This window comes from Notolepis coatsorum (assembly GCF_963971535.1).
Source record: "Notolepis coatsorum genome assembly, chromosome: 8".
Taxonomy (NCBI): Eukaryota; Metazoa; Chordata; class Actinopteri; order Aulopiformes; family Paralepididae; genus Notolepis; species Notolepis coatsorum.
The window spans coordinates 95,010,376-95,023,538 of record NC_140172.1 but is presented as its reverse complement, the minus strand read 5'-3'; the positions used below and the strand labels follow the sequence as shown (position 1 = coordinate 95,023,538).

Genomic DNA, 13,163 nt, shown 5'->3' with positions numbered 1-13,163 from the left:
CACAGAGGCACTGAAAGAGGATTTCACCCATCTAATGAACACACTAGACTAGACAAATATCAAGATGTATCCATCAGTGGACCAATTGCATGCTTTTGCAGAGGACAAGAAGCCTTCAGTCGACTCCTTCAGACGTTAACACCCTCCACAGCCCAAATGGAATGAATTTTTTTTTTTATAAAAAAATAAAAAAATTATACTTTTTTTTTGTCGACCAATAGTCGACTAACGGCAAATGTTGGCCAATCATAGTCGACCATCCAAATCCCTAGTCGGGGACAGCCCTAACTGTGTATATAGCTGTACATGGCCTTGGTCTCTGTGTGTGAATGGATCCCGTGTGTGTGTGTGTGTGTGCGTGTGTGCGTGTGTGCACCTTGTCAGACCAAAGCCAAGCCCTAGGCGTGGAAGCCGGTACTCTGTTACATCCTCTCGCTGAGAAGATCAGCAGACACATAAGCACATAATGACGAGAAAGGATGAGTCCAGCCTTTAGCCCCCGGTAGCAATGAGAACTTCCCCACTCTGCATGTCAGCAATTCCCCTTTACACCCCAGGGCTATGATGACCCTCATCATCCATAAGCACTTCCATTGCAGACGGTGGTGGTGGGGGTTCCACAGTCATCAGCCTTAACCCTTTCACTACCACTCTACATATGGTTAAGTGTGGTAGTGAAAGGGTTAACCGTCTGTAGTGTGGTAGTGAAAAGGTTAACTTTTTGTAATGTGGTAGTGAACGGGTTAACATTATGTAGTGTGGTAGTGAAAGGGTTAACCGTATGCAGTGTGGTTTTTGATTGATTGAAAACTTTATTAACAGATTGCAGAATGGGTACAATACAGTACAGCTCAAAGCTGGTAGTCAAAGGATGTAGTCAAGTCAAGTCAAGAGTTTTATTTGTCACGGCATACAAGTATACAATGAAATGCGGGTGGTCTTGCCCGCAACGATGTGCAATACAGTGGTACAACATATAATAGAATCCAATAAAAACAACATTGTGCAATAAACAGGTAACAGGTAACATGGTGTGACATCTCGGTATCTGTACATAAAAAATATTTACAGAGCATATAGGACATGCTAGGTAGCTTTGGTAGTGCAATACACTGTTACTGTTATACTAATTTAAAGTGGCCTTTCAAGTGTGGTAGTGAAAGGGTTAACCGGCTGTAGTGGAAGTGTAGTGGCCGACTGTCACTCCCCGAATGAGTCACGATGCACCATGCATATTTAGTTCTCTACTCAGTAACACAGTTTGTGATGTAAATATAGAAGAATGTCCAAGTTGCGGCTGGTACGGTTTGCAGGGTTTTATTGTCCAAAAAAGAATAATAGTGAATAGATGGTTAAATTAGAACAGTTGTCAATTGCTCCATTTGTCAGTTCCAAACAGTGAGACAGGTAGGAAAACGCATAGATACTGTATATATAGAACACTAGATAGCTTGCCCGCGCTGCCGGCCAATGGAGAGCGACGTCACTGAACCGCCGCCATCTTGTGCAGGTCAGCCTTGAGTGAGAGTGAGTGAGCTGCACAGACAAAAATACTCATAACTCGCTGAAATATTGACGGATTTACAAACGGTTTGGTTTATTACAAGCATTATTAACGTGGCTATGATTCAAGCGGTTTGTAAAAAAAAAAACATCTTTAAATTTCTTTTTTTTATAAGTATGCAGTATCATAACTACATCTTTGATGTTTATAGCAAACCAACCCGTTTGTAAATCCGTCAATATTTCAGCGAGTTATGAGTATTTTTGTCTGTGCAGCTCACTCACTCTCACTCAAGGCTGACCTGCACAAGATGGCGGCGGTTCAGTGACGCTGGTGACTCCGCCTTAAGCTATCTAGTGTTCTATATATATCTATGGGAAAACGTATCTCCATAACAGGTGCATGAATTACAGTGATCAGCTAGGTTACTTATAGAGGTGAGCCCCCTAGAGTTCAAACATAAAACGACACCTTAGTCTAAACAATACAAATTATAATATTCTAACGATACAAATCCACCAAGTCGGTTTCTGCTTCTACAGGAAGGGTTAACCTTCTGTAGTGTGGTAGTGAACGGGTTAACACTTTGTCGTGTGGCAGTGAAAGGGTTAACCTTCTGTATTGTCACAGTGAAAGGGTTAACCATTTGGTAGTGTGGTAGTGAAAGGGTTAACCAAGGCACATCTGACGCGCACCAGCGTGACTTTCCCACCACGTTGAGGTCGGGGAATGTTCTTTCATCCCAGGGTGGACAGAGGGCGTTCGGATTGGCCCCACGACGACACCTCCGCTCTTGTTTGATATTTCAAGATTAACGAGGTAGAGAACAGGCAGGTTGTGGGGAACGGTGATCATAAACTCAAAGACTCGAAGCCTCCCCAGAACCGTCAGCACGAATTAGCAACGATACACGCCGCTGGCTACAGGAACAAGAGACTTGTCAACACTGGGGAGAATTCCATCGCTTAACGTAGAGCCCCGGGAACGAGAGACTTTGTTTCGATCCCATCAAAATTAAATTAACAAGGAATAGAAACTGTTGTTTTGTGGATGGATGGATGGATGGATGGAATGAATTAATGAACGAATTAATGAACGAATTAATTAATAATATTTGCGTGTCATGTCCGACGACCCATCCCTTACAATGGGATTATAAGACACCAAAATCATATGTTATTTTTGTGGGTTTATCCCAAGCTTTCTCTAAATATTAAGCAAGTGGTGGTTGGTTCTTGGTATAGTATAGTTTAGAAATAAATAGCAAGTATAGCATAAGGATATAGAGTAAAAACTGTATATTGTATAGTAGTGTACATAGGATCCAGTGCCTTAATTCGTAGCTAACATTGTATTGCATTATCTCAGGACTTTAGCATGTCTATTTTATCATGCCTATTTTATGTCTATTTTATTACGTCTATTTTATTATTTAGTATTATTGCACAATCAAAGCGGGCATGGCCACCCGCATTTCACTGTATGCCCTGGTATGTATGTGACAAATAAACCTCTTGAATCTTGAAGTGCAAAAACCCTGTGATCAAAAATCCATTTTTGTCTAGTATCTGCATCACTAAACCACATTAACTCAAGGTCAATGGCAAAGTCCCAGAGCGGAGCTGGGCACATAATGACCTTTGTATTTTTGATAATGGAGCACACACATATTTTTCATTTCTATAACAACTTTATCGTACTAAATGTTCTTAATTTTTGTATTTCCTGTGACCATTTCATCTGATGTATGTATGTGTAATTGTTTATGATGTTGAAGTTCTTGTCCCTGAATGTGTCTTCACAGGGGGCCTCGCCAGTTCTTCAACCCCTGAACTATAGCTTTTTTCCATGCGTTTTTGATGGCGATGGATTAACCTGAGTAAACCACTTGTTTCAGAACTACTACATAATTCTCCTCTTCTTCACAGATTCCCGTTGTACCCCAGAGGAGAGCGATTTCAGTTTGAATACGGTGTCTACTTGCTCAACAAGAACATTGCCCAGGTAAGACATGAACTAGCATTATATTGTACAGTACTGTACACACACAGATTCATACATGCATACAGTGACTTACTTGACTTAATCCTCTTTACCCCGTTGGAGGGCATAGGGCATCCACCAGAGCTCTCCATCTCACTCTCTTCTGGGCCAGGGCCTTTGCTTCTTGCCAGCTCACTCCGATGTTCTTTCGGTCTTGGTGTGGAATGTCTCCAGGTGTTTCTCGGCCTACCGGCTTTCTTCTTCCCCTGCGGGTTGTAGTCCAAGGCCTGTCTAGTGATGTTGTTTGAGTCCTTCCTAAGGGTATGCCCTATCCATTTCCACTTTCTCCTTTTGATGGTATTGACAGTATATGCATTTAAATGTTGCAATGCACACAGATAATATGGAGTCAATTTAAGACATAAAAGGAGTCTGCCATCTTCCCCGCCAGAGCACAAGAACAAGAAAGTTGGGAAGACTAGTTCGCTTTAGATAGCAAATGAAAGATAAGCTTCGACTGAATGTTGCAGAGGAAAAAAGGTCAAAGGGGCCTATTGTGTGCTGAGAGATCTTATCAGATTAAGCTTGTCGTGTTGGAACATCTTTTATTTATTTATTTTTGCCCCATGTAATGAATCTGAAGAGAACCATTTTTCAAGCTTAGGTTTACTATAATGTAGTAGAGGTTTAAACAGCAGAGTCTTTATAGTGGCGAGTTTCTGCCAAACTCCAATCTAATCTGACCATCTTCTGTTCACTGCTGGTCAACCACTTTGGATGCCACTGGTGAACATGGTCAAAACATGGTTGAATGCCAGCAGCCCAGCACCCACTTCAATGATAGCGTTGTGAACGCATAATCTGTCTTAAATTATGGCTATGTGTCTAATCTGGCCGTCGCTTATCAATGACTTGTTTGCAGTCAACATTGTCGAAACGGATTGTTTTTTAATCGGTTAATTTCCGTTTATACCATTTTGAAAAGCCCTCGTTTTCTTGAAAGCTTCAGGAAAATATAAAGATTCCGTGATAAACGGCATTTACTGGAATATTCTGGAATACACAAAAAACGTTGTAATTTTTCGGCCTATTTATGAATCGTTTTCAAATAAATGCTAGATTATCGATAGTATGTGTACTTATGCACGCTAGAGAAGCGAGCTGAAAAATCTATTCTCTCATTTCCTGATCAGCACACACACACACACACACACACATAGGGCAAACGCTGATATCTCTGTGAAAACAGATCCGATTATCCTAAGACTGGTAAAATAGATTCCTTACTTCAGATCAGATGTTCTCCAAAAAGATTATTCCAATTCCTGATCGCCATTCCAAGTATCGATCGCGTTTATCTATTCAGCGTTGGGTACTGGAAATATGTATTCCACGCTGTTTTCCGGCTCGGCAATCACTTCGATCTCTTCGGATGGCTTGCCGGATAAGTAAAATGAGGAAACTGGATCCCCCCCCCCCATCAGTCTAATCCAATGGGGTGCAGTTACACAGGGAGAGACGATAGGGGGCGGTATTTTCCCAATGGAGCTCAGAGAGAGGTTGCTGCACTAACGTGAGATTGATGAAATATGAATTCAAATCGCTAATTAAAAAAAAACTACAAACACGCTATATAGTGTTGCTGGCATTCAACGGTTGGCATGAACTAACGACATATAGCGTCGTTGGCACTCAAAGTGTTAAGCACTGCCAAGTCAGAGGTCATTAAGATGAACTTTTCTGTACTGTGGTAACAGTCAGTTATGTACATACATACACACACACACAGAGGAGTGAGTGCTACTGCTCACACATGACAATGACTCAAGACTTGATATTTGCTAAATATTATTTAAATCTATGATAAAATAGGATGATCTGCCATGAGCTGTGACAGATCATTTTGGACTGTAAATGGCACATTTATATAACAGCTTTTATCATTTATATAGTGCTTTTATCCAAAGCGCTTTTCAATTTATGCCTCACATTCACCCATTCACTCACACATTCACACACCAATAGCGGAGGCGACCATGCAAGGTGCCAACCTGCTCATCAGGACGCTGTTAAGGGTTAAATGTTCAAGGACACTTCGACACACTGCCGGTAGGAGTTGGAATTGAACCGGGAACTTTCTGATTACCAGACGACCGCTCTACCTCCTGAGCCACTGTCACCCAATGTCTACATAAAATAACCTCATATGTTGACTCATAAAACACTAGAGCACTTATAATCGCACATGTTCTGTAATTGACGGCGCTGAGTTTCATACCACCGGTAGCTCTAAAGTTGTTGCAGTGAATCTCTCTTCTCTCTCTCTATCTCTCTCACTCTCACTCTCACTCTCACTCTCACTCTCACTCTCATGCTCACTCTCTCTCTCTCTCTCTCTCTCTCTCTCTCTCTCTCTCTCTCTCTCTCTCTCTCTCTCTCTCTCTCTCTCTCTCCCCTCACTCTCTATCTCACTCTCTCACTTTCACAATCACTATCTCTCTATCTATCTTATCACTCTCACTCTCTCTATATATATCTCTATCTCCCTAGCTCACTCTCTCTCACTCTCACTTTCACTCTCTCTCACTCACCTCCTCTAGCCCAAGTCTCTCTCACCTCCTCCAGCCAAAGTCTCTCTCTCGCTCTCGCTCTCACTCTCACACTCACTCACTCACTCACCTCCTCCAGCCTCCGCGGTTTGAAAGCTTGCCCCTCGTACCACAACCATGGGTACTGCGTTAGCCATCGTGTTTGAAAGTAGTACCTTTTCTTCCTCACTAGCTCAGTCGGTCTCTCCCTGCCTGCATTTTCATCATCAGCGGCGTCTGAGTGGGAGCCTCTCGTTGGCTCTCCCTCCCCACCAGCATCCTCCTCTCTCTCATTTAGCTTTTTAAAATAATCAGCTATAGACTGCTTCATTGGAACACGGTAACAGCTAAATGGATTGTTTCATAAAGTTCTTTGGAAATGTTCCTTTTTCTTTTTATATAAAATATTTTAATGGCCAGATATGCAACCATTTTGGTCACAGTCTGGAGCCCTGATTTGGTATTGTTGCCAGGCATTGTATTAATTGCACTGAAAAGTGTTTTCTACTAAACCATATCCACCAATGTCCTCTTTACACAGATGGGTTTGTATCGTTTGCCCTCTGACTCCACAAAACATAATTCTTAAATGTTAAATGGACTGCATTTATAAAAATGCTTTTATCCAAAGCGCTTTACAACTTATGCCTCACATTCACCTGTTCATTCACACACGGTGGAGGCAACCATGCAAGGTGCCAACCTGCTCATCGGGACTCTGTTAGGGGTTAAGTGTCCAAGGACACTTCGACACACTGCCGGTAGGAGCTGGAATTGAACCGGGAACCTTCCGATTACCAGATTATCCCCTGAAAATGATGTTCTGTAATGGGTATATTCTGTAAAATTATGTTCTGTAATAGGCATATTGGCATATTTTCTTCTTGGTCCAGGAGAAAGTGCATTGCAGCAAACTTGATGCCATTATTATTGTGAGTGCATGGGGGTTATGCTAACACATTGAAGCTGTGTGGCATTACATCATTATCTAGCAAAGCTGCGAAATATACCATAAACCTAGAGCATCATAAAAGTACCTTTTCTTTCTAATAAAAAATGTATTGTCCTTTTAGACTAGATATCTTCTGTGCAATATCATTTTCCTTTTTTGAATTCTTTTATTTTATTTAAAAATGTTTACCATACGTATGTATATATTCTCTGGCTTTAACAAATCGGTAGTGTGTCCCGGCGTTTTTATCGGGTGAGATCACACAAGTCTTACTCAAAGCACAAAGTCTTATGCCTTCCATGTGTGACTAGGTATGTCCACGTGAGGATGAGTCGCCGGGTTGATTGAAAAAACAATATTGCCACACCACATGAATAGGCCAACTCCAGATGATAGTGATATTGGAGCATTATTCCAAAATAGTAAGAGGTGGTAAACATGTCGCATTTGATATAGCAGAACCCTGTGATAAACAGAGCTTGTAGGGATGTGATTGTGCATAACTTAGACTTTTTCATGGTCGGTTAGTCGGTGGGTGGTCTGAGCGAATAACCGTATAGTCGGTATGTGCCCACATTCACAAAGGCTAGAACAGATGATGGGTAAAAAAATTATCACTTGTGCCCATCATGCTAGGTGTTCATTAACTCATGGTTGATCGCATTTTAACTACCTTTCACTGAAGTTTTGTCTCTGACATTGCATATTTTCGAGGATGCAGTAGCCGATGAAAACCGTTGTTCTCGACAACACTGTTAGGCCTCTTGTCTTTGCAAATTAAATATGAAATGGCAGCTGTGATACATCTTTTAGAGTTGTGGTTCAGCTTTTATGGGAAAAAAGCTGTTCAAAGGAGCTGGTGAGCAGGTATCGGGTAGGGTTGGGTACCGTTCACATTTTAACCGATACCGGTACCTGTGAATCGATACCGGTACCCAACAGTACCTTTTTCATTACTTTACTCTCTAAAAATGTAATCTACCTAGACACATTATTTGCTATCATTATTATTTATTTAGAACAATTTGTTAATATAATAATAATAATAATAATAATAATAATAATAATAATAATAATAATAATAATAATAATAATAATAATAATAATAATAATAATAATAATAATAATAATAATAATAATAATAATAATAATAATAATAATAATAATAAATAATAATAATAATAATAATAATAATAACTGGACTTTGGAGAAGTCTTTATTCGGCAAGCAGGCAGACACACACATGCGATGGGCCCTGGGCCTTCTAACTGTGAGCCGACAGTGTTAACCACTACACCACCGTGCCACTGCTCCCCTTCATAGATTCGCTTGTAGGTCGGGTTGTGTGGGTACTAGAGACATGACCATGTTTTATGCACCTGAGTCTCCTGAACACAGAGAGACAAACCCTGAGTCGATCGGACCTTCCTACGCTGAGGTATAGTAACTTTTGTGCACCTACCCCCTACCGGTGAATGCCTCACTGTTGTGGTTTTTCTGAGGTGTTATGCGGTAGGTGCGTGAAAGTTACCATAGCTCAGCGAAGGAAGCTCAGGTCGACTGGGGGGGGTGTCTCTCCGTGTTCGGGAGACTCAGGCGCACAATAACCTGATTACGATCATGTCTCTACCTCAAACACAGTGAGTGAAGTACGTGAAGGGGAGCAGAATGTAGATTTGGCCCAAGGACTACAAGTGGAGGTGTTGTTTGAAATTGTTGTTTTTTGCTGAAATTGAAAATAGCTTTTCAGTCAACTCGTCTTTGTTCCCCATGAACAATTATCCGGGTTATCAGTTTTTATTACCCTACTCCCCAGTCCCTCTATGGTGAATTGCCGCACACCGCATTAAAACGTTACACTCCTGCGTGTCTGATCAATCGGTTCCTCAGATCCCACATCACACATGTTCTAGTTTTGAAGTTCAAGGCTGGGAAAAAACGCATGAAGCAACACAACACTGTCATGCTACATGTCATTTCCTCCAGCTACTCGCTCGGGTAGACTTGGTTTCCCTCCGATCCCCACCAACTCTGTAGTTCTTGTTCATTTACTCATGGGTTTTATTAGGAAATAGCTGCTTTGCTTGACCCTGGCTTATAAGAAAATGTAGCCGCCCTTTCAACTCCCTCAGGCGTGGGGTTTCAGTTGTGGCATACTGTTATTATTTTGTTTGTGGGTTAAAAAAAAAGTTTCGCCTTTTGTGATTCAATGCACCCCTTTGGTTGAACCAGGCTTGTCATGCGGCCGTAGCATCCAGCGTCTGGCTCGCTGACACAAAGCAGAGGTCTGGTTTCACAGCAGCAGACCCAGCTGGCTGGCTGGCTCACTGGCTGGCTGGCTCACTGGCTGGCTGGCTCGCTGACTGACTGGCTGGCTGGCTGGCTGGCTGGCTGGCTGGCTGGCTGGCTGGCTGACTGACTGACTGACTGACTGAACTGGGTGGGATACATTAACCGCCCCATCTCTTTATTAAATCGCGTGGCTTGTGTTTGAAAGTGAGACGTAGAAGCTGGCGAAGGATCAGGGCCACGTCAGTGGGGGGGCTCTTTTGAAGTGGCAATGGGAGAATGTTGCTTTTACTTAGGTCTCGTGTCGGGAGGTGAGGTCCCGGGGATGGAGCGGGGTGATTGGGCCGCGCGGCGGGTGCCAGGTGGTAGCAGGCTCCCATGTTGGTGCTTCTCATTCCTTTGTTTGACAAGAGGGCGGTTAAAAAATTTCTAGGAATGCCTGCCTCCATTCTGTGCGGTCTGAAAAGGGATACTCTAACTATTGTAACACCAACAACACCCAGATGAGTTGTTGGGAATTGACGTGGAGAGACGTTTTACAAGTTCATTAGCGAGGCAACTTTGCACCGTGGTCCCAGTTCGCACCACTACTATAGGACGTGATTTAGGTATTTCTAATGGCTGGTTCTGTGCTCTAGGCTTTTCCTAGGAATGCCGCCTCTCTGTCAAGTCTGTTTGTTGAGTGGGATTTGGCTGCTCCTTTTCCATGCCCAAAGCACAGAACCACAGGTGAGATATGTTACTGGGCCTGACGACTCGCCCCACCCCACCACCAACACCCCCGGAACGAATGCTAAAGCCACAAATCTTGCATTCACACAGACAAATTAGCCAAGTTAGTGTTGCTGGCTCCAAGGTAAAACCAGCAGCCTTTAGTCTGGAGTCCTGCCATGTGTTGCATTCAGTCACCCCCCCCAGTGTGCTAGTCTGTTGTGAAATAGGCATGCTGGCCTGTTTAGATGGAGGCCTACACTACATAAAATCTCTAGGTTTTTAGGAGGAGAGGGCGGGCAAAAGTATTTGTTCTCAGCTGGGGGGGGTGTCATAGTTGTTTGCTTCAGGTAGGGAACAGTATTAGGAATGAAAACGCGAAAGCGGGGGCGGCCTTGGGTAAAGCTCTTCCTGGGGAAAATTAACTGCAGCGAAACATTCCAAGTCTCCCACCCTCCAAACCTCCAGGTCTCCCTCCCTCCAAACCTCCAGGTCTCCCTCCCTCCAAGTCTCCCACCCTCCAAACCTCCAGGTCTCCCTCCCTCCAAACCTCCAGGTCTCCCTCCCTCCAAACCTCCAGGTCTCCCTCCCTCCAAACCTCCAGGTCTCTCCCACCCTCCAAACCTCCAGGTCTCTCACACCCTCCAAACCTCCAGGTCTCCCACCCTCCAAACCTCCAAGTCTCCCCCACCCTCCAAACCTCCAGGTCTCCCCCACCCTCCAAACCTCCAAGTCTCTCCCACCCTCCAAACATCCAGGTCTCCCACCCCCCAAACCTCCAGGTCTCTCCCACCCTCCAAGTCTCCAGGTCTCCCCCACCCCCCAAACCTCCAGGTCTCTCCCACCCTCCATGTCTCCCACCCTCCAAACCTCCAAGTCTCCCTCCCTCCAAGTCTCCCACCCTCCAAACCTCCAAACCTCCAGGTCTCCCCCACCCTCCAAACCTCCAAGTCTCCCTCCCTCCAAACCTCCAAGTCTCCCTCCCTCCAAACCTCCAGGTCTCCCACCCTCCAAACCTCCAAGTCTCCCTCCCTCCAAACCTCCAAGTCTCCCACCCTCCAAGTCTCCCACCCTCCAAACCTCCAGGTCTCCCCCACCCTCCAAACCTCCAGGTCTCCCACCCTCCTCCAGGTCTCTCTCGCACACCGTGCCCCGCGAGCCGAGTGCCACACACCGGTGGTCTGGTGGGCATACGTCAGAGAGCGCCTGCGGCCATTAAGAGTGGCAATTGTGGCTCCATAAAACAAGGCTATGACTCATGGGGGGAGCCTACTGTGTTTAGTGGTTAGTGGAGGTGGCGGCACGCGGAACGGGAGCTGGCCTGGCTGGCGGTATTCCTGGTGGAGCAGCGGTTTGGAAACGGCGGGAGGAGGTGCTCGAGCTCGAACGACCTTCCCAAAGATTGAATGTGACGATAATAACGAGGAAGGTAGTGTGAGACTGTCTCTCCTTATTTTCACATGTTTATTTGCTCATCATAATCACCCATGCACAGTGTGTGCTGCTTGTATTTAATTAATATTCCTCGATTCCCGAGTATTGGCCAGTACTAACTACTAAGTATACAATATTTTTTCTTTTTTTTCATCCCCCTTTCTCTTCCTGCTCCTTCCATTCATCTTCTCTGCCTCTCCTTCCTCTTTTGTAAATCCTCCTCCTCACCCATTGAGCCACTGCCTTCCACTCTTCCACCCCCAGTGACACAAAGCTTCCCGTGAACCTCGACGAGAGCACGCCGTGAGATATTCTTGGCACGGCGCTTTGCAGGGGCCATTATCTCACGTGATAGAAACCATATGACCCCCAGACGCAGACATGCAAAGAGAGAGAGAACACTACGCAGCACCCTCCCAATCCACCCCTATATACTATATACGATATGAGAACCGGCCACGGAGCAGGAGAGAATGTTAAAACGCCCCAAGTGAAAACTATCACCAGCTATTACCTAATGTCCTCTGACAGCCTGTCTCTAATATGGATGTTGGATTGTGCTACAAAAGACCACTGTGACCAGGGTATACTTCGTTACAATACTTAAGTACTGTTTTTGGGGATTTGTACTTTACTCTAGTATTATTAGGTTTGTATACTTGTACTTTTACTCAATTACATTTCAGAGAAAAAAAAATACTTTTTACTCCTTACATTTAAAATGCAGACCTACAAAGTAGAAATCTCGCAGGTCCAACTATATAGTAAAAAAAAGTTTTTACTTTAACTTTTTAGTCAAGTGTGATACTCTGACTTTTACTTGAGTACAATTTTGAGACGGTACCCATACTTAAGTATAATTTCTGGGTACTTTTTACACCCCCTGGTCCTCTTGACAGAGCTTGTCTCTAATATATGGATGTTGGATTGTGCTACAAGAGGCCACTGTGACTAGAATAGCCGGGGAAGCGATTCACTGTAATGAGGCGAGAGGAGGACAGTTTTCTCACATGGAGTCAGTGTTTCCACCAGGCTTTTTTAGTTTGCCATTTTTCCTAAACAGTTGTGTGTTTACTCCTTTTGTCAGTCCACACGCCCATGAAGCAGGAATAGCTGTGTGTGTGTACAGGGAGTGTTGATGGTATAACAAGTCATCTCTGCGGCGGCTTTACAGAAGTAAGCTCCATGCTTCCCCATTCCTTCATGGTTTAATGTGTAAATATAGAAATACATAGACCTTGATTTTTCCTTTTTTGTTAGATTTTCCGCAGGCCGTTCCCATAATTTCAGTTTAATTTTATCCCAGTTTTTCCTGTGGGAGGGAGAGGTCAGTATTGAATGAGCTGCCAGTGATGGCTATCGAGGGTCACTTCCGAGATGCATCGCGACCGAATGGAATATATATATATTCTTTGTATATATAAACGCTTGATCATAAGATTGACCCTGACCTACTTCTCCAGGCTTGACAAGGATCTACCATTCATTTCTCATGGCAGTGCATTCGGCGTGAAGCCTGACCGTATATATATACAGTGTTTACCCTCCCGAGTCTTTAATTAAGATCAGACAGGTAAACACGGGAGAGAGCAGGAAGGAGGAGCTTTGAGCTCCTAAGCCTGGTTCTCAGCAGGGTCTGTCTGTGAGGAGCAGCACAGATTTAGAAGCAACTATTCCAGGGTCCCCCCCCCCCCCAGAAACC

The 13,163-nt window shown here is 44.1% G+C and overlaps 1 protein-coding gene across 1 annotated transcript in view; it reads left to right on the top strand.

Annotated features, from left to right (window-relative positions):
• The window catches only part of uvrag (UV radiation resistance associated gene), a 424,373-nt gene that overhangs the window by 264,359 nt on the left and 146,851 nt on the right, over positions 1–13,163 (top strand). The window contains exon 10 of the mRNA XM_084319596.1: positions 3,433–3,508. Within this exon, the coding sequence (XP_084175722.1) occupies positions 3,433–3,508 (76 nt within the window). The remainder of the gene's footprint in view (positions 1–3,432; positions 3,509–13,163) is intronic.